The 23,623-nt window shown below is 39.1% G+C and overlaps 3 protein-coding genes across 9 annotated transcripts in view; all 3 read right to left on the bottom strand.

The window, feature by feature from the left end:
- The window catches only part of LOC134675394 (uncharacterized), a 31,216-nt gene extending 24,818 nt beyond the window's left edge, over window positions 1–6,398 (bottom strand). Inside the window, exons 1-2 of one of the 5 annotated variants that reach the window (XM_063533598.1) lie at window positions 6,302–6,398; window positions 4,900–5,170 (exon numbers count right to left, since the gene is read on the bottom strand). In XM_063533598.1, coding sequence (XP_063389668.1) covers window positions 4,900–5,124 — 225 coding nt within the window. In that variant the 5' untranslated portion in view covers window positions 5,125–5,170; window positions 6,302–6,398. Of the gene's footprint in view, window positions 1–4,899; window positions 5,171–6,185 lie in introns of all 5 variants that reach the window. The other 4 variants (XM_063533600.1, XM_063533601.1, XM_063533602.1 and 1 more) reach the window with 4 other exon arrangements.
- On the bottom strand, window positions 314–1,963 carry LOC134675490 (cytochrome P450 6B5-like). Its single transcript, XM_063533755.1, has one exon. It carries the CDS (start codon window positions 1,896–1,898, stop codon window positions 414–416), a length of 1,485 nt encoding a protein of 494 aa, XP_063389825.1. The 5' UTR covers window positions 1,899–1,963; the 3' UTR covers window positions 314–413.
- A 3,923-nt stretch (window positions 6,399–10,321) lies between the features above and the next one.
- The window catches only part of LOC134675438 (guanine nucleotide-binding protein G(I)/G(S)/G(T) subunit beta-1), a 34,175-nt gene continuing 20,873 nt past the window's right edge, over window positions 10,322–23,623 (bottom strand). The window contains exons 4-9 of one of the 3 annotated variants that reach the window (XR_010099740.1): window positions 22,419–22,589; window positions 21,155–21,277; window positions 20,097–20,298; window positions 18,940–19,156; window positions 11,221–18,171; window positions 10,322–11,037 (exon numbers count right to left, since the gene is read on the bottom strand). Coding sequence is in view for 1 of the 3 variants with exons in the window: in XM_063533705.1 (XP_063389775.1) it covers window positions 18,065–18,171; window positions 18,940–19,156; window positions 20,097–20,298; window positions 21,155–21,277; window positions 22,419–22,589 (820 nt within the window). In the remaining 2 variants the exon portion in view is untranslated. Of the gene's footprint in view, window positions 18,172–18,939; window positions 19,157–20,096; window positions 20,299–21,154; window positions 21,278–22,418; window positions 22,590–23,623 lie in introns of all 3 variants that reach the window. The other 2 variants (XR_010099739.1, XM_063533705.1) reach the window with 2 other exon arrangements.

Below are 23,623 nucleotides of genomic sequence, written 5' to 3'. Positions count from 1 at the left end.
AATATCATTTGATATTTACCAGTCGCTTTTCGGTGAAGGAAAACATCGTGAGGAAACCGGACTAATCCCAATAAGGCCTAGTTTACCCTCTGGGTTGGAAGGTCAGATGGCAGTCGCTTTCGTAAAAACTAGTGCCTACGTCAAATCATGGGATTAGTTGTCAAGCGGACCCCAGGTTCTCATGAGCCGTGGCGAAATGCCGGGATAACGCGCGGAAGAAGAAGACTAATTTATTTATTTTAAACTACTTAATTCTGTTGCTGTTTTGCCTAATATATAATTGAATTCCAGGTAGGGAATTAAATTATTTGACTGACCAGCAAAAATTAACAAACACTTTATTATAAGAGTACACTAATTTCGAGCAATCATTGTTGCACAGATATTTATGGCGGTTAGGTGTAGCCAAAGGTTTATTCTCTAGGGATGAGCTCAATATCGTAATCGACCCTTCTCATCTGGAACTGCCCCTTGGCATACTTCCGTACTGCGGGTTCGTGGTGGGCCAGGACGCGGTAGTGCCGCAGCAGATGCGTCAGCCCCGCCATCACCTGCAGCCGCGCGTACCGCATCCCGATGCACACCCGCCCACCCTTCCCGAACGGCAAGTAACCCACCTCACTGCTACTCTTATTCTCTGGCGAAAACCTCTCCGGATCAAACTTCTCAGGCTCAGGGAAGTACTTAGGGTCGAAATGCAAGTCGAAAATAGGTATGTACAACTTTGTGCCTTTAGACACTTCGATGTTTCCTACTGGGAGCACTGAATCGTTTGTACATATTCTGTTTATGAAGCCTACTGGCGTCTGTATTCTTAGTGTTTCGCTTAAAACTTGATCTAAGTACTTCATATCAGAGATGATCTCGTAAGTTATACTGTCGTGTTTTTCGAGAGTTTCATCGATTTCCTTCTGCAGTTTCGTCTGGATTTCCGGGTGTCTTCCAAGCTCGGTGAGCGCGCCAAACAGGGCGCTGGCTGTGGGTTCGACGCCGGCGATGTAGAAGAAGAAACCTTGGGCAGCAAGTAGCTCATCAGTCGGCTCCAACTCCTCGCCCGATTCAAGATCCTTCATAACCCCAGCCTTCAGCAGACTCAAGCAGATATCGGTAAAGTAATGCTTCTTAATTTCATCTCTTTCCGCAGCTCTAAACATCTGTTTCACGACGCCTATGAAGAAAGGTTCCTGTTCTTTAAAGAACTTCAAACCCAAAGCTTTGCTTATTGAATCACTTAAATGAGCGACTGTGTATCGAAGGTGAGTAATCCAACTGAGTTCAGAAGCGTCTCTAGCCATCTTCAGAAACGGTGACTCGAAGGAAGAATCTGTTCCAATCCCGAAGATAGCAGCCGCGATGGCCGCGGCACAGAACTCGTTGGCTCTGTCAAACCCGTTTCCTTTTAACTTCTGAGGATTCTGCCTCAAATACTCCACAAAATCTTGAGCAGTTTTGTCCAAAATATGATACATGTTTCGTAATTTTGCCGCAGTGAAAAATGGCGTTAATTTCTGTCGCATCAGCTTCCATCTAGGTCCGTTCATGAAAAGCACGTTGTCTCCTAGCACGTCTCCTTCGTTTATTATAGGTCCTCTGTAGCTGAAGGATTGGAAGTCCGTCTGCATGACATGGTGGATGTTCTGCGGGTCCATGACGTAGAGACTCTGCGTCATTAGCGATCCGATGCCAACGGCCGGCTCGTTCTCGTATTTCTTGTATATTTCACTGAGAATCTCAAACATAGCTTTGTCGGTGGTGAGGAAGTCCCAGAAAATGCCGAAAACTTTGTTTTTGCCGTAGTAGGCGACGCCGCGTTTTCTCCAATAATTCTCATTGTATTGGCCTCTGAGATATAGGAAAGTTAACGTGAAAACAACGAGGAGTAAAATTATTGAGTACATTGTTTACAAAACAAACGGGTCAAATGATAATTTTATATCAGCGCTCCAGACGGATACCGAGCGTCAACTAACTACGTGTTTAGATTTCATATAATTTATACAGGAACTAGCGCACTTCTTAATAATATAGTGGGGGAAGTAAGTGCAGTGAATATGCATTTTTATCTCACGCGATACCGCTTGGCTACAAATTATTATTTTATTTATAAGTACAACAAAATTGCCTACCTACTTTCAAGTGATATTTTCAGAATAAAGAAAGTATGGGCTAAATTATCAATTTTTTAAGAAGGTAGAAACAGACTGATAACTGGACCGCTGGAGCCACCTTTCCCCTCACTCTTTTTGGGGGATAGCCAAGAGTAAGGGCATTGTGGGCATCAGTGTAGTACCATCCAATTGTGCCGAGCGGCATGACCTGAGACATTGGTGTATACCGCTCCATACATTTCTTCCCTTAATTTCCCTGCTATTTTACTTAGTTAAATTAAAGTATTGATAAAAATAAAATTAAAGTAAATATATACCTATTTTAAGTGTCCGCAGTAAGCTCGGTTCTCCATACAAACGTAATTACGCTCTCATTTTAAAACGACTGATCTAGATTGCTCTGATACTTTGTACTTACAATAGGGCAAGGTAAGTATATCTAGTTATGTAATTAGCTTCAGATACCATAGTTAAAAAATATATATTTCGTTAATTTTTAATTAGTTTGTTTTGTAGTAGACTTCTGAAGTCTGTCCGGCTGTCCGTCTTGAACTGATGTGATTTTGTTCTGTGATTGTCATGTCGAATTTTGAATTTAAATGTCCGTAGTTCCAACTATGTAGGTACTTATGTCAGTCAGCCCGCCAGGCCGCCAGTGAGTCAGTCAGCCACGACAGTAGTTTTTTTAGTATTTATTTAATTTCACGCTTATTTTAATTCTATAAATGTTAATTAAGTAAGTAAGTGTGTATTTCATACACCGTAAAAAATACCTACCTACTTATTATAAAAATATAGAAACTCAAGCCAGATATTTGAGTATTATTACGAAACCACAGATTATCGTATTAGGTAACTAAGGAGTTTCCAACAACGAAAGTTTCCAGAGTATTAAGAAAATAGGTTAATCTGTCGGTTCGCAAATAACCGCCGAACTGAAGTTTTGTGCCAGTTTTTGTTATCATCCAGAATTCTGGGTTTAATATCGTCGGGTGACAAGCAAAAGTCACTAACTAACACCATTGAATTTATTGGACAATAAACCGTGTTACAAGTATTATTAGGGTCCGACTGAAAATCAGCGTTGCAGTTAATTTTACTGCAACATCATGCTGAGTCGAGCCCCTTTTTAACATCACGCTGTTTTGTTTATATGTTAACATAAATTTAATTTTGTTTTAAAAGTTTTTTAAGATTTTATGTTCAAATGTACCATTCATGTCATGTTTGTGATGTTAAATAAAGTTTTTCTATGTCTATGTCTATGTCTAAGTGCAATAAAGTACATTGGTACTTCAATTTTTTGATAGTACTTACTACTTAGTGACTTTTGCTTGTCACCCGACGATATGCGTTATACTAGTAGTATAACCCAAACTACATGTCTGTCTGTCACCACTAATTTAACTCATACAGGATGGTTAAAAATAACTGCATTCCCGTTGCCAGTTACGTTTTGGAATTATACTGAGCAACTTTTACTATGGGACCAACCCTGAAATCGCGAAAAAGAATTTGGCTGTTTCATAGATTTTGGCTGGTCTATTTTCTATGGGAAGGTATTTTTTTTGGGTAACGTCTGTATTTTATTTTGTTAATTAATTACATGTTGGTGTTGTGTGGCTATAATACTATGTACCCGCATATTAAGTAAGTATACATGGTTAGTTAGAATTTATTTTACTAATCACACCAAATAGTTGAAAGTGTCTACAATGCAATGTGAGTTTAGTAAATCGTAGACTAACTACAAGTATAAATACTAATACATCTATTAAAATTAACTGGAATGTGGATGAGTTAACGCCACGTGGCACGTCTGTTAGAAGTTTATTAAAGTACTTATTATAAATAGATATAACTAACTACAATATAACGCCTTTAAATACAAAGAGAACCAATTTATCATATACCTACCGTACTTCAAACTGAGGTATGAGAGAGACGAGATTTGAAAGAGAACAACAGAATAGAACGTGTTCAAATTCCCACAAAATTTTAACAGCATTTTACAGCAATTTGAGATTATTAAGAGCCCTTCAACGTGCACACTAGCGCCATTGCTAAATAATCGTGATTATTTAAATTACACGAAAGATATTCAAAAAAGGGGGCCGCTACGGACTGTATTGTGTATTTAAGTACCTTTTGAATACATCAAACTAGTTTTTATGTTGCTGGATTTGTCAATCTATGCGTTTGTTTTGAGTTCCTAGATCGACGAATCCAACAAGATAAAAACTAGTTTGATGTATTCAAAAGGTACTTAAATACACAATACAGTCAGTAGCGGCCCCCTTTTTTGAACATCTTTCGTGAAATTTAAATAATCACGATTATTTAGCAGTGGCGCTAGTGTGCACGTTGAAGGGCTCTTATGACTGTAAGAATTTATTCTCAGTGCATAATGTACATATCTAATTTATTTTAATCATAATCAATAAACTTCGCAAATGAAACAGATGTAGGTAATATCGAATGAAAAAAAGTGACCAAGGCCTTCAATGCCTAGGGTCTATCCAACGACTTCCGGATTCGCAACAGACGTCAGACACCTACAAAGATCTACACAGTGGTTATGACGGTCACAGAAATTTCTCACGAGTATGCAATCTTGTAAATGCTAATTCACCATTTAAGTAGCCAATGTTCCTTATCACCTATCCTTCTATTGATTTGTTTGAAAATTCTCTTTTGTTCTAAAGGCGCGATAGTTAGAAAATAAAAACAAACCCATACAATACTTAAATACGGGTCCAATCTCCAAGCAACACAAAATATCGTAACTTACCAAACTTACAGGGAATAACTTATAACTGAGTTTCGTCAGGAACTCCCGTTTCTGAGGGTCATACATGTCCGAAGGCTTGAAGCCGCGCTTGGTTACCAGCGCGCTGTTGACACTGGAACTGCTGTTCACATCATTATAGCTGTCTCGGTGGACTACCCGGTCGTTGACGGAGTAGAAACTGGACATTTTGTTGGAGGAATACTGGTTCTCGCTGATTGTCATCATTTTACACTTTCACTTAACACTGTTCGAATGTCTGGAAGCGACTGAGCTAAAAAGAGACGTGATTAATCTTAGGTGTTGGTGTGGGTTTATACAACACGGAACCAATGTTTGATTTATTTGTTTGTGTGTGTTATTTTGTCTACTTATACAGGATGGCTAAAAAATAACTACATTCCCGTGGCCAGGGAGGTTTTGGGATTATACTGAGCAACTTTTACAATGGGACCAAAGCCGAAATCGCGAAAAAAAGGCTCCCAACGGGAATGCAGTTATTTTTTAGCCACCGTGTATAGGTAATTAAATTACTGTATAAGCTACTTAACTTTTATCTTTTATGAAATACCTACAGAATTCTGGAAGCATGCACAAATAAAATGAAGCTTCCTTTAAGTTCTGTCTAAAAATATATCTCATACATATTTCAAGCTTTTAAACTCTTACAAAATGTGAACACAATAGGTAGTGAATATTACTAATAGTGACTGTGTTTATTTCTGTGAGCATTCGTGTTTACCTACAGTATGTTGTCCTTCGCTCGGTTTCGTTAGAATTTATGTTATTTTTGGCAGAAGTAAACAACATAATCACATGTTTCTATGTTACCCCAAATGCGTTTGTCTAAGTTTTACACCACTGCCAAAAAAAATTGTGTAATTTTTACTCTTTTGATCACAAATTGGAAAATGTGTTAGCTTCTTATTTGACCCATTACTTTCTTATAGTAACGATTAATGTTTAGTTGTGTAGGTAAATAAACTGTCTTAGAGAGAGGCGTCTAGTCAACTCTATAGGCCACTGCTCGACGCCACGGTGACGCAACTGCGCAGCGACGCCTTTTTCCATAGCGCTGACCAGACGCCGACGCTCAAAAGACGCTAGTGTGGGGTGGCCCTTAATTTTGAAAAGGTGGATAATATTTGGTGTTTTTGAAACTATCCGAAACAAATAAAACAAATGTACATCCAATCTCCCAAGGAGTTCACAATTAACGAAATAACATTCTAAAATTAACTATTGAATCATTGCACTAGTTACGCATTTAACATCACAAACAAACAAACAAAAAAACCAAGATGGCGGCCCGTCGTCACTTGTCAAAATCTACCAATTAAAAAACACTTCCTAAGTATTCGACATTTAAAAGCACTACATTAATTAATATTTTGAATCTAATTACTTTGGATTAAGACCGTTTTTCGCTTGTTTTCGGCGGACGTGTGCACGCGCCGCGAAAATTTCTGACTGACTAAAATAAGTCCTGAAACTCAGTTGCATAATACGTAGAAAAGCTCGGTCGACGCGCGGGAACCATGGTTTAATATTTGCTGGGATAGTTTACTTGTCACCAAGATTTTAAAGTACACACAAGTACAACGTTTTGTAGGTACACAGAATTGGTGACCCATAGATTTTTTTTTTGCGGGTACAAAGTTTTGCAAACTACATTACATATATTGGATACTTACATCAAATGAAAGAGCTTAGTTGTAAAAAGTTTGAAAGTATAATACTGTCTTAAGTACCTACACAGTTGACCTACTCAATCACATTTTCACATAAAGACGATGAATTATTTTTTGTGTCAAACTGTTGTCGTTCTTCCTTTGAGCTCATTTAAGACGGCTCGTAATAGTAATCATTCGGCTGAATTGGATGTTACTTCAATAGTCCACAATGTAACTAGAGTTAGACCAAGAAAAGTCTGCAACGATTTTGATAGCCCACGCAGTGTAAGTGTTATTTACACGTCATAATTTCATAGAAGTTTGACGTTTAAAATGACACTTGCACTGCGTGGGCTATCAAAATCGCTGCAGACTTTTCTCGGTCTGACTCTAAGATGTTTCTGGGTAGCAATAAGTAGTTATTTGTTTGGAATAAGTATGTCCCTCCAGCGTAGGCAACATGGCCACCCTCGCGCCGCCGCACACTGCCAGCATCTATTTTGGTATGCGGGTTTCGCCATCGATGTTAATGCGCGTATATTCGCCGACCGATTGGCCATCCTTCCAGTGTTTAAATCCTTCTTCTTTAAAATGGAGTAGGTAGTAACTCCTTAGCTCAAGAGCCTCCAAACTTTTTTACCTGAGGGCCATATTGCGCCTCAGAAATTTTCGCGTGGGCCACCGTCAGTTTTTGCGCCGGGGTAGGGTGTCTGGTTGCTGCTGTTAGGAACAGTTCCACTCTCAATCAATGCTGAACCCCTGGAGCCTGGCTCCCGCGGGCCGGACAGTGGGCACTCGCTTTGGGTGACGGCGGGGATTGGAACGAGTCGCGGGCCGGATTTAACCCGCGGGCCGGGGTTTGGTGCGCCCCTGCCTTAGCTTAATCCTTTCCGCGCGCGACACCATCATACATCTTGCGCTGCGCGACTTCAATATGGACTCGCGCGCGAGAACGTAACTCATGCTAGACGGTCAGCTTGCATTCTTTCTTTTGTAGATATATTCATCACATCGTGCGGACCTCCTGATGCTTAAGAGCCACCGCAGCCTATGGGCGCTTGTTAGTGAAATTACACGCGCTTTGCCCATCCTTCTAGCTTACAAGTTATCATTCTCGAGAGCACGGAAACCTTATTCATTAACAGGAACACAACACTACATAGGTACCTACAGAGTAGTATATACTTCCCCAGTGGGCTGCTCCAGATTCAAGCCAGGTGGCATTCCGTTATTGTGCCCTACCCCTACCTCCCTGCATACCAGGATCCAAAGATTTCGTTGACCGCAGTTTAAGGACATAGGTATACCTCATCCACATGGGCCGCACATCCAGTTCTCATGTTTTCGGCATACCTACGTTCTTGTACGTTTTCTCGTGTATAGTAGGTTCTGCCATCTTATGGGCTACATCGGAAGCAAACTTCAAATTTACGCCTCGCGCTAAAAATCTGGCGGCTCCTAAGCTGCCCTCTGTAATTCACGCACGCTCTCTATACTCGTAGGGTAATAGTCATGCTAGTCAAATCTTTAAAAAAAAACTCCTAAAAACTCGAAGCGTGATGTAAACCTGTCAGGCTGTCAAGTAGGATGTATTAGGTGTAGAATGACTCACGTTAGACCGGGCCGTGGCCGGGCCGAAGCTTCCGGAGCTTCGTTTTCTATGGAAAGTACCACGTGATAGCTAAAACGTAGTGATAATGGTCGTGATCTCTTTGGTGATAGCCCTATCATAATTCTTACTAAATATATACTAATAGGTAAATATTACATTGATAGGTAAGTACTTGTTCGGCCTCATATGGGACCAAACTAAAATAGCTCTACAATAAACAGTATGAATCAGAACGCCTTGCTGCCACCTGTTCCTGAAACTCTCGCGCAGATTCATATGTATGGGATCATACATTAATTACATCACACGTTTAGGGGCAAGAAGGGGAGCAAGAAAATATGACATGTTGTGGGTAGGGGAAGTCACAAATTTAGTGACGTCACTTTAACTTCATCAGTTACCGTTTTTTTTATTCGTTGTAAAGTTAAGTAACGAGGTTTTCGAACGATAATCGTTTTTATTCGTTTAATTATCTTTCCTTATCAAGTAAATAGGTAACTAGGTACCTAAGTTGCATTTTATTCACTTGTGAGGCAAAGTAATCAAATGCAAATTTTGAGTTTGTTTACTTATGTTTGCTGGTAGAATTGACTAAATAATGACTTGCTTTGATTTTGTTTGATATTTGAATCTCAAGAATCCAATCTTTCGCTTGCACGGTTATTAGGTTAAACAACAACTTTGCCCCCTTGTAAAATAAATAACTATAAATCTTTGCGACTTTCTCGTTTTAATTTATTTACGTAGTTTTCATTTTAAATGGACCCTTTCTTAAATACGTAGGGGTTTTCCAAACAAGCTTTCGACCTTCATACGTTACACAAAACATTACGCACACAAGTACGTCACGCACACAATTGGCATTCACGACCGCTTGCCAACTGCCAGATGTACAAATTACTCAGATTTACTTACTGGGTTTCAGCACAATATGTAACGCTAGAAATTTCGATGTTTTAGAAGTCTTGAGTCAAAAGTAACCTAAACTAAAGGCTCAAGTAACGCTTATTGTAATGTATTAATTGTGAAGATAGATAGATAAAGCCGTTATATAGTTACAACAGTACATATAGTAGTAGTAGTTATAGATAACAGTAAAAAAAAAAAGTTATAACCCTAGGGATATAATTATATGTTGTAACATAGTTATACGAAAGCGATTCATTACTATCTTACTAGGAATATAACTATAATACGTCTTTAGTTCAGTGATATAGTTATATTACTGGATAAAGTTTAGTGAAATAATTGTAGGTACCTAGGAGTGCGGCGGTGCGGCGGAGGTATTAGAGCTATACCTATTTGTTAAACTGTAACAACAATAAAAGGCAAAAAATATAGATGGTCAAGCAAATCTTATCAGTAGAAAAAGGCGCGAAATTCAAATTTTCTATGAGACGCTATCCCTTTGCGCCTACATTTTTCAAATTAGCCGCCTTTTTCTACTGACAAGATCTGCTTGGCCAAATATATATGATTAAGTTTGTTAAAAAACCGGGCAAGTGCGAGTCGGACTCGCGCACGAAGGGTTCCGTACAATAATGCAAAAAAAAAACAAAAAAAGCAAAAAAAAAAACGGTCACCCATCCAAGTACTGACCACTCCCGACGTTGCTTAACTTTGGTCAAAAATCACGTTTGTTGTATGGGAGCCCCATTTAAATCTTTATTTTATTCTGTTTTTAGTATTTGTTGTTATAGCGGCAACAGAAATACATCATCTGTGAAAATTTCAACTGTGTAGCTATCACGGTTCGTGAGATACAGCCTGGTGACAGACGGACGGAATTTTATAGGTAAGTACCTAATTACTAATTAACACCGAAACTCACCATTTTGCCGCCCGAACCGACACTTTCGTACTGTTCCGACAAACGCCTGGGAAACATTCGCGCAGATATACTTTTTTTAGATCGAAGTTGTCATACACGTGCGTTCGCTTCCGTCTCCTCATTGCTCACTAAATGCAGCACTTATTTTAAATGTAAATGTTAAAATTTGTAAAAAATATCAGTATTATAATCTCGCTATATAAATATGTAATGTAAGTTATGTAATCTATGCGAATACTAATAAAAACAGGGTTTTTAGACAGGGTAGGAAACAGGAGAATACTTAGGAGATCTAATAAAACAAACATGAAATAAACAAATTTTAATTTATTGATATAATAACTAAAAAAAATATTTTACACAATACATTATAATTAGTATTACACCACTAAGAATAATTATATTAACATATCGAAGATGTGGACTAGCAAATAAAAATTAACTTATACAAAATCCATTTTTATAAAGTGTCAGTAAACAGGTCAGGGTACTATCGTTACTGATTATCTTCCGATTAATTATCGAATTATATTCGCACATAGTAACATATAAATTATGCGCTTAATTTTGACCCGTAACTTTTTTTAAATGTTGCCGTCAAAGGCTCATTTCATAATAATTTCTCTCGAAAGTTCTGAAACATTTACTAATAAATCAGGTAACCAGTTACGGTCTCTAACGGCCAGTAGAGGCCTTCATAGTTTATTTGATAGCCCAATCCCAGTACTGCATGTCAGATACTATATATTATTACAGTAAGATTAAATATGGCAGTCCATTCCAATAATACGATGTAAAAGTGAGAAAAATTGGTCTGAATACAAAAGAAACGGGAGCCATCAAACTATCCATTAAACAGTAAATATACGTACATTTATTCTATGTTACTTAAATTGTTGTACACCGATCGGTAAAGCGGATATTGTAGAAAATAACTTTTATTTAAAAAAAAGTCTTATCCTAGGCATAATCTAGCGTACCAGCTAACTCCCGGGCCGGCCAACTTGTGTAAGACAGCGATTTACCTCAATGAGGGTTTCCGCGATCGAGATTTTCACTAGATGGCAGCACCGTGACGAGGTCTTTTTGACAGCTGCTGTCAAAATCCACCAATAAAAAAAAACATGGTTAAACATGATTGGTGGATTATGACAGCTAGACCTCTCGCCACGGTGCTGTCATCTAGTGAAAAACTCGATCGCGGAAACCCTCATTCAATACGCTTAAGATCCTTAATAAGTTGGTCGGTTGTGTGTATTCAACGCTGATCGAATGACCCTCTCTACGTTTTGACATTGGACAAATACATCAGACATCAAGATGAATGCATTAAAAGATCAATTTGCTCAAAGCAAATACAGGAAAAGACCCGAATATAAATGATTGTGCTGTATAAAATCGAGCAAATTGCTTGATATGCTAACCTAGCAGTCATCTCTAGTCTGTTATAGGTCATAGGCCTCTGTGGATATATCAATATGCTGTAGACAACTTAATGTATGTGTTTGAGCTCGTAGATGTAACAAAAAAATGTGATTGAAAATTATTTAGTATATTTTTTGGGCGTCTTTATTTGATATTCATCTCAATCACCCCGGTTGCCACTAAATAATGTTTGAGCGCGAGATAAAAATCGTATTTAAAATTCTGAATACGTCTTCTTATATTTAGTTTTCATGTAGCCGTTCTAAAGTAAGGCTTAGAAAGATGACTAACCCAAAAAAAGAAGTTATGTATCCTTTTCGCGGCCACGTCAATATAGTAGTAGTTAGGGAATGCAAATCGGTTATTTTTTGTATGGAAATATTCGGTTTTTAACCGAAACCGTGGTTATTTCCATACAAAAAATAACCGATTTGCATTCCCTAGTAGTAGTGTCATCAACGCCAAGCCAAAAATTGCACGTTAACAACCCTTATTGTCATACAAGTCGTGGCGTGTGGGGCACGAAATGTACTGACTTTATATCAAGTCAATGGCGGCGAATACGTTAAATAATTACCTTACTTTGCCAGTGACAGTGTAAATATTTTTCATCACATTTTTAACTTGCTTAAAGGAAGTGTAATGAATGTATTGTATTGATATATCCATTCCCTTTATCGTACGTGTATTCCCTGAAGCGGACGCCTTACAAACATCTAAGTTTATATTATTACCTATCTAGACAAAAGGCTTATCCTCTTGAGTCCGTGTTCAAAGCACTGTTAGTTAAAAGTTCAGTATGCAACGTGGTGAGAAAAGGTTATTAGAATTAGACCAAGCTCACTCAAATGACAAGCCATGACAAAGTGTGAGAATGTCATCATTATTATCAAATTTCTATGAACATAATGACGTTTATAATGTCATTCCCTCACTTTGGCCAAAGTCGTGCAATGTTAGCTTAGACAGACACTAAGAATGTTAATTTCCGATTTTACTGATATGAACTAAGTAATTAAGATAAAATGGCCATTGAATGGATTCTTTTTCAATTTTAACGTTAATCAAATCGACAACATTATAAAAGCTGTTATATTTTATTAGGTTAAGAGAAATTACCCTTAACCTTTTCGCCGTCATGTCAATGAAGTAATAAAGTGACATTAACGCCCAGATAACATATCGAGGCGTGGCGTGTGGGGCACGAAATGTATTGACTTTATATCAAGTCAAAGGCGGCGAGGTTAAAATACCCTTAGTTTTGTATGGCGGAACTCAAGAGGATATAAATAACAGAAGAGCGACAACCATCCATAAAACGAAAAGCCTACGATAACTTTGTGCTAAGCAACGAATACTGCAAAGTAACTGCTAACTGAAATATTGAAAATTTTGAAGGAACAGAATGTTTCAAGTTACAAAATGCTTGGGAACTTACATTTAATTCCTATAGCTAGCTTAGCCTAGAAAAATGAACGAATGGGCGAACCCGAGATGTAGGACCTTACAGTGTAACCGGATATAGAAAAAGATGGTTATGGGACTAAATGACACATTAAAATAAGCCACGCCAAGTGGCTTGCTTTTCTCGCCGTTTTGTCACGACTCGTAAAATCTCGTCCTTCAAGGCATGCCTCAGTCTGTGCGTCCCAAAATAAGTACTATTTGTTGCAGTGCGTTTAGTGCGTCTCGTATCAAAATTAGATCTATTGACAAGGAGGTGTATTGTTAGAATAGTTTACATGAGATAATTTACGATTAGGTATTCAGTATGATTAAGTATTTATTATATATAATTTATAACCTGTTTTGATTATTATGGCATCGAAATTTCAAACCGTTTTCGCGTAAAAAAAGATTTACTTTTTCCTTATAAATTATGACACATTGGCCGATAAAAATTGTTGAAGGATTATAAACTTTACACGAATGCATTAAAGTTCCTTTTAGACCATCATGAAGTCAGTAAATATTTAATATTTTGATACTCAATAGGATTTTTAATGGATACTTTAGACAACACTATATATTATATGCCATTCTATAATCGCCATTTTACCGTTTAGTGAGATATAAAAAATAATAGTGAGTGACATTGATAAATTAATATATTGCATGTCAATGTGTAAATTACAATGTTTCACAAGTTTCTGGAAATATAAAATAATATCTTATTATTTTGAAACGACACGGCATCCATGGATCTACCTTCAAAATTCAGTAGAAAAAAGTACTGAAACATCTAAATGGACGCTGTGTCATTTCAAAATCGATGAAAAATGAAATTATCAATTAATTTTTGATCCATGAGAGATCTATAAAAGGAATCTCCATTATTTATACATTAAAACGGGTGACTTATCCATACAACTACATATTAAAATTATAACTTAGCATCCACAGTGAAATAATCCTCATTCAATAAATTACACATAGATATACGTGGTTAGTTGATAATCGTCCGAGCGAGACAGCAATGTCTCACGAAAGAGACGGAAGACAATCAACTCGACCGCTCATTAATCATAATATTTGGTTCTTTAAATAGTTTTTTAGAACTTGTACGATTGATGTTGTGCGATTAATCTGTAAAGAATAGATATTAATCAAATTAATATTAGTTTTAACTCGTCTATAGATTGAAGAAATGCGAAACGACTGACAGATATTCATTCTAACACACAAACATATAAACTATCATCCCTTTTAGTTTTTTTTTTATCTACACACACATGGCCTCCTCCACACGTATAACCCTCTATGATGCGTTCGAAAACCGCAAATTACAACCTGCACACAGAAAAACTGTTTAGTTAGAAAAAAAAATTATCTGTGCAAACTTTATCACATCGATATCGATTTAATAATGGCGTTCACTTTTTGAACATTTCTGAGAAACAAAGGAACTTGATATCATCTCAGTATTCGTAGTAGATGACGTTTTATTCGAAAACTATCTATTACAAACAGTGTGCCTGGCTGCCGTAACATGCGGTTATAGTTCGTAGGTTTCTAATAGAGCCCGACGGCTAATCCTATTGTCTATTGTTAAGTAAAACCGCTCGTGCCACAACCACCTGCATAAAAAGTACAGTACTTCGTTTACCGAGTGCCGGCGAGTCGAACGCTTCAGAACCAGTCTAAAATGTGTCATCGAGATGCGTAACAAAGGCGCGTTATCGAAGCGCGCACCTACACTGTTTTTTTAAGCGTTGGACTAGCCCGCGCTCAGGTGCCAAATAGAATAATTAAGACCATTTTTTGCAGGTAAGTAGCACGTGCGGTTTTACTTAACAATAGACAATAGGATTTGCCGTTGGGCTCTATTAGAAACCTACGAACTATACTGAACGCATCATTGACAGCCTATACTGTGTGTAGATAAATTATTTCACCAGATATTTGCCTCTTTATATCAGAGACAAATAATAAGAGCCAACCGAACATAAAATAATAAAATTTTAAATACAAATGTTAATACAACGACAATTTTCACATAAATTTCCCAGCTTCAAGCTTTATGACACGTTATAAAGCTACAGACGAATCAGGGCGAGACAACTAGTGCAAACAGCTACACACTTAACTGTTCATAGTTGGACCTTATGCCTTATGTAATAAGGTTTAGGGTCAGTTAACAGTGTGGCCGATGGTATGTGAGACCGGGGACAAGACAGGATATTGAGCTTCAACATTCTATTGTGGGCTTATTATTGAATAGGGAGTGTTACTGCAATGTTCAGCCGCCAGAGTGCAGCACTATCACATCACATAAACCATCAGAGTAACTTATACAAACTAACTGCCTGATTCGAACTTTAAGATATCAAGTCAAGTAGATCTAGAAACGATATGGATTAGATATGTCAGTGTCAAAAATTTTTGTTTGAAGAAACATCACATTTGACACATCTAATCCATATCGTTTCTAGATCTATTAACCTATCGTCTGTCTAAGCACTGATCAGTGCGCTCGAATTAAAATCCTTTGTTTAATACAATAGGTTTAAATTCGTTCGCACTGATCAGTGCTTAGACATACGAAGGGTTAATTTACGTATCTTAGGCCCACTTGCACCATTCCACTAACTCGAGGTTAACAGGTTAAAAATGGAGGTACTATGGTTACCAGTACTATTTGGCACTGGGTTAACAGTTTAACCGCTTAACCCCGGATTAGTGAGATGGTGCAAGTGGGCCTTAAAGTTCGAATCGGGCCGAATGCCTTATACATTTTTGAGAAGTTCACTATGACATTGTTGCATCAAGGCGGTTTGTTTACAGAGGCCTACCGCGAAACGCGAAAATCGATCGTTATCTGGCCTCTTTATCGCTCGACTATGCAAGAGTGACAGAGGCAGATAACGCAAAATCGTGTTTCGCGCTAGGCCTTTGTATGTGGTAGAGGCGCCCTCTAATCAGAATTATGCGTAATATTCCCACTCATAGTCAAAAGTTACGAATACATGAAAATGTCTGTTTGATGGTCTCACTATGTGTCACATATCAAACCCTGATAGCTCTTAAAAAAGGAGTTTTCTTCCAAAATATTACCCTTTTTCAAAGTTTAGAATACTGAATTTTTTACTAAGAATCGTATGTATATATTTTGACATAGCGAAAAGAACCCAACTTTTTCGTGAAATGATTCGGATAAGGTACATTTTAAAAGAAAACATCCAATAATTATAATTTCAAACGAATACTTACCGTTATACAGAAACATATTCTTAGCAGCGGTGCCGTCCCAAGGCTTCGCAATGCTACGCTATATAATCATATAATTACATTACATATATATAAATGTATATCGTGAACAGTGAACCATAGAGACACACACACAGCCACTCCGTAAACTACACTTTCTATCGTAGTTTAAATGCTTTCCTTGTTAGAAATTATCGTCTACTTTTTAAAATAAATAAAGCAAAGAAAACACGGTGCGCTTATCAAGTGCGATGGTTTTTTAACCTTTGCGCATCTCTATTAAAGTTTTCCATGAAATGTACATTTTTTTGTTTTTCTTACAGAAAATTTGCTCGAACTTTCAAATGTTTCTAAACAGGAAGTAACACATCTCCTGACGCGCTACAACCCAAAATCGACCTTCATGCATCGCGACAAAGTCCACTATAACGCGCCGTATAGATGTAGTGAACAATTATTTGCCATCGTATTTACTCGGAGACGTTCGTATTTGTCATGCTACTTCAGTCAACCTCAGTAATTTTTGTACTGAGACTGTCTGAAATAGCATAGCACGTTCGTGCGCTTCCGTGAAGAAATGATGGTGAAAGATTATTCACTACATCTGTACACGATAGGAGTGGCGTTCAAAGGATAAAAGTCAGGTATTTATTTTGCGCTTGATTTTGGCATTGACAGACAAATTTAGTTCTTATATAAATATCTGTCAATTTTTTTCAGACATTTTTCTCAACTGCATGCATTTTAAGCAAGAAAAACAAAAAAGAAATGTACATCTGGGACCATAGCCATGACGATCGATCACATATAAACGCCAATCGAAATATAAAAATGCATCGGGATGTCAAGAAGTCACGTGATTTCCAAGCAATTAAGTTTCGATTGGCGTGTTCCGTATGGGTCAATATCACGGACATTTCAACCTAATTTCTTTGGACATATTTTTGTGTGCCTGCATATATTGCTGGTGGTTTTGCAGTAGCCAAGAACCTCTGACGGGCAACCAAAACATCAAAAAGTCGAGACATTTCGTCATAAAGTAGATAAATCCAATGATTTCATAATTAAAGTCCAAGACACAGCCGTGCCGCTAATTTGACAGGGTATGTGGTAATAAAGGTGTGTTTCGAATAGGTTTGACTGTCACTATTTCATGTCGAATATACAGCACCATCCTGTCTTTTTCGACTGTCAAACTAGCACGTACCTTTTTTCTTAAACATATTACAAGCAATCATCGATATAGTCGGCTAAAAGTCGCAAACCTGTCTTCTCCGAATAGAGTTGAGTTTTGCAACTCACGTCTCGTTGCCTAAAGTGGTAAATCGTCTGCCAAAATAGCAAACCTCGTACAGATGTAGTGAATAATCCTTTACCACCGTGTTTTCACGGAAACGCACGAACGTGCGTTATGCTATTTCAGTCAGTCCCAGTACAAAAAGTACTGAGGTTGACTGAAGTAGCATGACAACTACCAACGTTTCCGAGACAATACGATGTCAAAAGATTGATCACTACATCTGTAACTCAATTCAAAGGGCACTAATTAGGTGGCAAATAAGCATACGGCCCGCCTGATGGTAAGCGGTCACCTTTTTGGACACCTGCAACTCCAGCCAAAAATACCCTAAGTTGCAAATCTCTTGACACTATCTACTATCCCCGTTATTCATAAACGTTTACTAAAGTTCACAAGCCAATAATAAGGAAAACAAACGATTCGTTGACAAACGATTATTATCGGCTTGTCAACTTTAGTAAACGTTTATGAATAAGGGGGTATATATTTTAGCCTCCGATATGTCCAAAGAAATAAGGACAAATACGCTGATATAGACCGTTGTCGGCTAAGGTCGATCGTCAGTATGGCTAGGGCGCTCTCTATATAAAATTAGAAATGGTGGCGTGCTGGTGCGCAGTTTAGTTCCAGATGCGCAGGAACGAGTCCCAGGAGCCCGTGGCGACCGCCATCCCGTTCTCGGTCACGCCGAGGCAGGACACGCGGTTATCGTGCCCGGCCAGGATGCCTGCAACAAATGTTTAGATTAATATAGGATTCAACACAATCCTAAATACTATGTGCATACATATGCAGTGTGGAAAGATAAGTTGGGCTCTCGAGGGAAACTAAACTACCTTAAATCCTTAAGCTGGCTCATTTTACTTTTCCTTTATTTTTATTCGAATCCCGGGCGAGGCAAGCGGGTTTTAGAAAATGTTTGAATGCAGTTTTGTTTCTTTTGTCTGTGTAATGTCTCTTTTAAGTAAAATGAGCCAGCTTAAGAATTTAAGGTAGTTTCCCTCCAGGGCCCGACTTATCTTTCCACACTGTATATAATCACGCCTATTTTCCGGAGGCAGAGGCCACGGATTTCCACTTGCTACGATCCTGACATACTTCTTTCGCTTCCTTCACTTTCATAACATTCCTCATACACGTTCGCCTGTTTAGGGTGCTCTTGACAGGTCAAGGTCTTTCTTCAGTATTTCCCCCAATTCAATTCATGTCACCGATGGCTATTTATAACCGCGACACTTAAACTTGCTACGTCTAGCTTGACGGCTTTCATGTGCATAGGCACAAAAGTAAGATGAAATCATACTAGAAGCTAGCTGTATCACACAAGCTCGGAGTACCACAGGGTTCAGCTTTCGGGCCTTTCCTCTTCCTGTGTACAATCGCCTTAAAAAAGCTTGGAGTACCACAGGGTTCAATCCTCGGGTCTTCTGTCTTCCTTACACATGTACCGTCTCTAAGGTTTAAAAAACAAAGTACTTTCTCTGATTGTACTCACCGGCACGCTCGCTCTTCATGGAGTCCCAAACGTTGCAGTTGAAGTCGTCATAGCCGGCGAGCAGCAGGCGGCCCGACTTGGAGAAGGCCACGGACGTGATGCCGCAGATGATGTTGTCGTGGGAGTACATGGCCAGCTCCTGGTCGGCGCGGATGTCGAACATACGGCACGTCGCGTCGTCGGAGCCTGTCGCGAACGCGAACCCGGACGGGAAGAACTGTAACAGAGATGGAGATACATGAAATGTCTGTGATCTTTCTAAAGCATTTCATTGCGTTGAGCATGATGCCCTACAGTTACTGCACTACGATCTATAGGCTGAAGCTGACGTAGCTGTATTTTCGATGCCTTTTTTTTACCAATGAACATAGGAATTTATTGTTAACGTAACAGGGTCAAGCGAATATGATTGTAATGTTCGGAGTACCACAGGGATCAATTCTCGGGCCCTTTCACTTCCTTATGTAGAATATTGACCGTAACCGCTTTGGTCGCTCTCGTGCCCCGGGAAGGTCGGGCTGGCAGTCGCGGATGTCCAACAGCTATTGTAAAGCTCGTAGTACCACAAGGTTCAATTCTTGGACCCTTCCTTTTCCTCATAAACCTTAAAGTTCGTAGTACCACAGGGCCCTTTCTCTTACTGTACACAACCAAGTTTAAGAGCCCATTAACGTGCATTCTAGCGCCTCTGCTAAATAATCATGATTATTTAAATTTAACAAAAGATATTTAAAAAGGAGGCCGCTACGTACTGTATTTTGTATACATCAAACTAGTTTTTATGTTGCTGGATTCATCAATCTATGCGTCCAAAGTTAAAACGGCCGTTTTTGTTTTGAGTTCATAGATCGACGAATCCAGCAACATAAAAACTAGTTTGATGTATTCAAAAGGTACTTAAATACAAAATACGTAGCGACCTCCTTTTTAAATATCTTTCGTTAAATTCAAATAATCACGATTATTTAGCAGTGGCGGTAGTGTGCACGTTGATAAGCTCTTAGGGCCAGTTGCACTAACCACATTTGACAGACTGATCAACGTCAGCCGGCGCACCCCGGCGCTTTACTATGAAACTTTCCATACATAAAAATTTAGCGTACTCTTTAACAATACGAACAGTTTGGTGCAACCGACCCTTAATGCAGTATACTGACCGTGACGGCGTTGATGTCGCTCTCGTGCCCCGGGAAGGTCTGCTTGCACTGGCAGTCGCGGATGTCCCACAGCTTGGCGGAGGCGTCGCAGGCGCCGGACACGAACGTACGCTGGTCGGGCGCGAGCGACAGTGACATCACGTCGCCAGTGTGCCCGGTGAACTGTCCGCACTGCTGCCCGGTCTCGATGTCCCACAGGGCGCTGAGGAGGACATACTCTTAATGCAGTATACTGACCGTGACGGCGTTGATGTCGCTCTCGTGCCCCGGGAAGGTCTGCTTGCACTGGCAGTCGCGGATGTCCCACAGCTTGGCGGAGGCGTCGCAGGCGCCGGACACGAACGTGCGCTGGTCGGGCGCGAGCGACAGCGACATCACGTCGCCGGTGTGACCAGTGAACTGTCCGCACTGCTGGCCGGTCTCGATGTCCCACAGGGCGCTGTGAAAAATAAGCTCGTGTAGCAACAAAGGAATGGTTTGCGAAAGCAAAATTACTTATGGATTAATACTATTCTCCTTAGGCCCGTTATACAATAAAAATTGCAGTTTAATTTGAAATCAAGAGTTAAGGTATAAAAGTAATAAGTCATGAAAATTATGACATCCATACATAGACTAGGAATCCACTAGACCGAGTTTAGAGCAATTATTTCATGAAACCGATGATGCTAAAATACGGGGGTGCGCGGGACGAGGTGAGCGAAGTCCCGTGCCGTGATTGGTCCGTTCAAAGACACGGACGTCACACAAAGACACTTTCGACTCGAACATTGAGTAAATTTACCGTATGCGTGGCAGAGGGGGTAGCGCGACTATCAGTCTGGGAGGATGTTTTGTCTGTGCATCGATACGATGACGCATAGTCTCATAAACAACTATCAGATCATTCTTTATAATTCTGATTAAGGTAAGTTTTTATGTTGCGCGAACTTCGAGTCAACAATTGGCGAGAGGTCGCACAGGACGGAGAAAAGTGGCGCTGTCTTGTGTCGGAGGCAAAGTCTCATTTTGGGTCGCTGAGCCAACGGAGTAGTAGCAGTAGTAGTAGTTTATGTTACCAGGTCATATCGCCCGAGCTGGTGAGGATCTGGTTGTCGTCGAGGAACCGGCAGCAGGACAGGTAGCCGGAGTGGCCGGGCAGCTCGCGAGACACGCGCACGTTGCCTTCGCGGGTCTTCAGGCTGAAACAATAAATAATTATTACTATGTGAAAAACCCTGGTCATGGCACCAAAATGAAGCAACGTTTCAGAGATACAGTGGAGTCGGCAAATTATTTTCTAAATGATTCCATTTCTTTTTAATATATCAAAAAGGTATAAACGCAGACGTTCTAGAACGCAAAATTACTAGTGTAATATTTTGCCTATATCCCTTTTAGTCTACATCGAGAACGGTCTAGAACGCAAAATTAACACTTTTTTATGTCACTAGGGTAGGTTAGGTTCGTTAGTTACCTTCAAATGGCCTAAGGCCAAACAGCACAGAATAGGAGCCCCGCGACAGTGGGGCTCCGTCGACATCGCTAACGTAAAGATAAAACGACGAAAATGATGTAGGCATTTTGCGTTCTAGACCGTCTGCGAATAACCCATCAAAAATTCTCAATATATCAAAATCACAACAATTCATATTGTATACAACGATCCATTGATTGTACAAGATGTGTAATATTTAAGATCAATACGTGTTCTGAATTAAAAAACTAATGTAGATGGCACTGTACGTCTCAGTACATTTAACCGTTACAATGATGGTTATCAAAAGTTCCCTTTTGTCAATCCAGTGACCTAAAATTAATGGCGCAGTAATAGTAATTTTTCAAAATTAAAATCTATAAAGGATATATTTTTGTTAGTTTATCTGTGTAAGTTAATATTTTTTTAACTTATGACAGAGAAAAGCAGGTGGACGCAGACATACATTTAGTTCAAACAAAAGACCTATACGAACGACGAGTCTAGTGAAAACAATCAACAATTAAGTCACGCTTCAGTGACTCAACGGATCGGTGGTTCTAACAGGAATGTTACGTCTTTCCTGTTCTAAAACCATATACGTCAGTAATGAGAATACGATTTCAAACTTTAATAAGAATGTGAATTCATTGGTATTGTCGGTCGAATTAATTATTTTTAAACCGAATTAAAAAAGGAGGCAGTCCTTAATTCCTTTGGGTTTTTGTTTATGTGTATTTTCCCCGATTCCTCGAGGTCTGTCGATTTCTGTTTACTGAGCCATGTAAACATGGTCCTCAACTGTAGATCGAGCATATGTCGTCGAGCCAATATACACCTTATGGCTGTGTAAACAAGGTCCTCACCTGTAGATGGAGCAGATGTTGTCGAGCCCGCCGCAGGCTACGTACGAGCCGGAGGGTGCGTACGCGCAGGTCATCACCCAGGACGAGCGCAGCGGGATCGCGTGCACCTTGTTGGTGGTGTGGCTGTCCCATACTATCAGCTTGCCGTCTTGCGAAGCGGACACCAGGTTCCTGTGGACAAATTTCGTGTTATTAATCAAATTATGAAGAGTTACAAATTTACCTCCTTATTCATAAACGGGCTACAAACCTCAATTATAGTTTGGAGTCCATTAATCACGTCACACGTTTAGGGGGTGGGAGGGGGTCAAGAAAATGTGACATGTTGTGACATGGGGGAGGGGGGAGTCATAGACATTGTAACGTCATTTTAACTTCATCACTATTCACCAGTAACCGAAAATTAATTTATATTTTTTTATTCGCTGTACATTTAAATAATGAGGTTTTGGTAGTAGGTAATTTTCGTTCCTAATTGGTTTTGTGTTATAAAATTACTAATATTTCTTTTACCTAAAATTTTTTTTTATTAAAAAATGCCGAAATAGTATTGTGGATTTCGTTGAAAACAAAATTGCCTAAAATGCGACGTCACACCAGGTGGGGAGGGATTTGCAAAATGTGACCAAGTGTGACAAGGAGGGAGGGAGGGGTAAAAAAACCTAGAAATTCGTGTGACGTAATTAATGGATGATCCCTTTTGAATGATTCACGGTTAGTTTCACTAGACTTATATCGACCGGGATATCAACCGTGATAACCTTTTAACAATACAAAAGGTAATCACGGTTCATATCCTGGTCGATATAAGTCTAGTGAAACCCCAATTAGCTAATAATTGTTTGTCTCTTTATCTGTCATTTTGACTTATGTATTTGTAAGAAAGGGATAAAACATAATTTAACTAAATCAGGCCCGAAAACTTTTATCCGCCCACTAACCCGGGTTAACCAATTAAACCTGGAGTTATCATGGTTACCAGTACAATTTGACACTTGAGTTAAAAGTTTAACCGCTTAGCCTCGGGTTAGTGGGATGGTGCAAGTGACCCTAAGTGGGTTAGTGGTTAAGGGATCTTCGTGTAATGACCACTTAAAAAATATTGAATGAAATACAGTGTTGCCAACCTTATTTTAAATGTCATCTTTGACAAATAAGTGAACCATAGACATTTTTTTAAATTTAATTCATTCATTCATTCTTTT

The sequence above is a fragment of the Cydia fagiglandana genome, chromosome 22 (genome assembly GCF_963556715.1).
Source record: "Cydia fagiglandana chromosome 22, ilCydFagi1.1, whole genome shotgun sequence".
NCBI classification, from domain to species: domain Eukaryota; kingdom Metazoa; phylum Arthropoda; class Insecta; order Lepidoptera; family Tortricidae; genus Cydia; species Cydia fagiglandana.
Note: the sequence above shows the minus strand (reverse complement) of the source record. Positions and strands in the feature narration are given on the sequence as shown.

Coding starts and splice junctions, on each gene's coding strand:
- LOC134675490 (XM_063533755.1), bottom strand. CDS start 1,898: ATGTACTCAATAATTTTACTCCTCGTTGTTTTCACGTTAACTTTCCTA.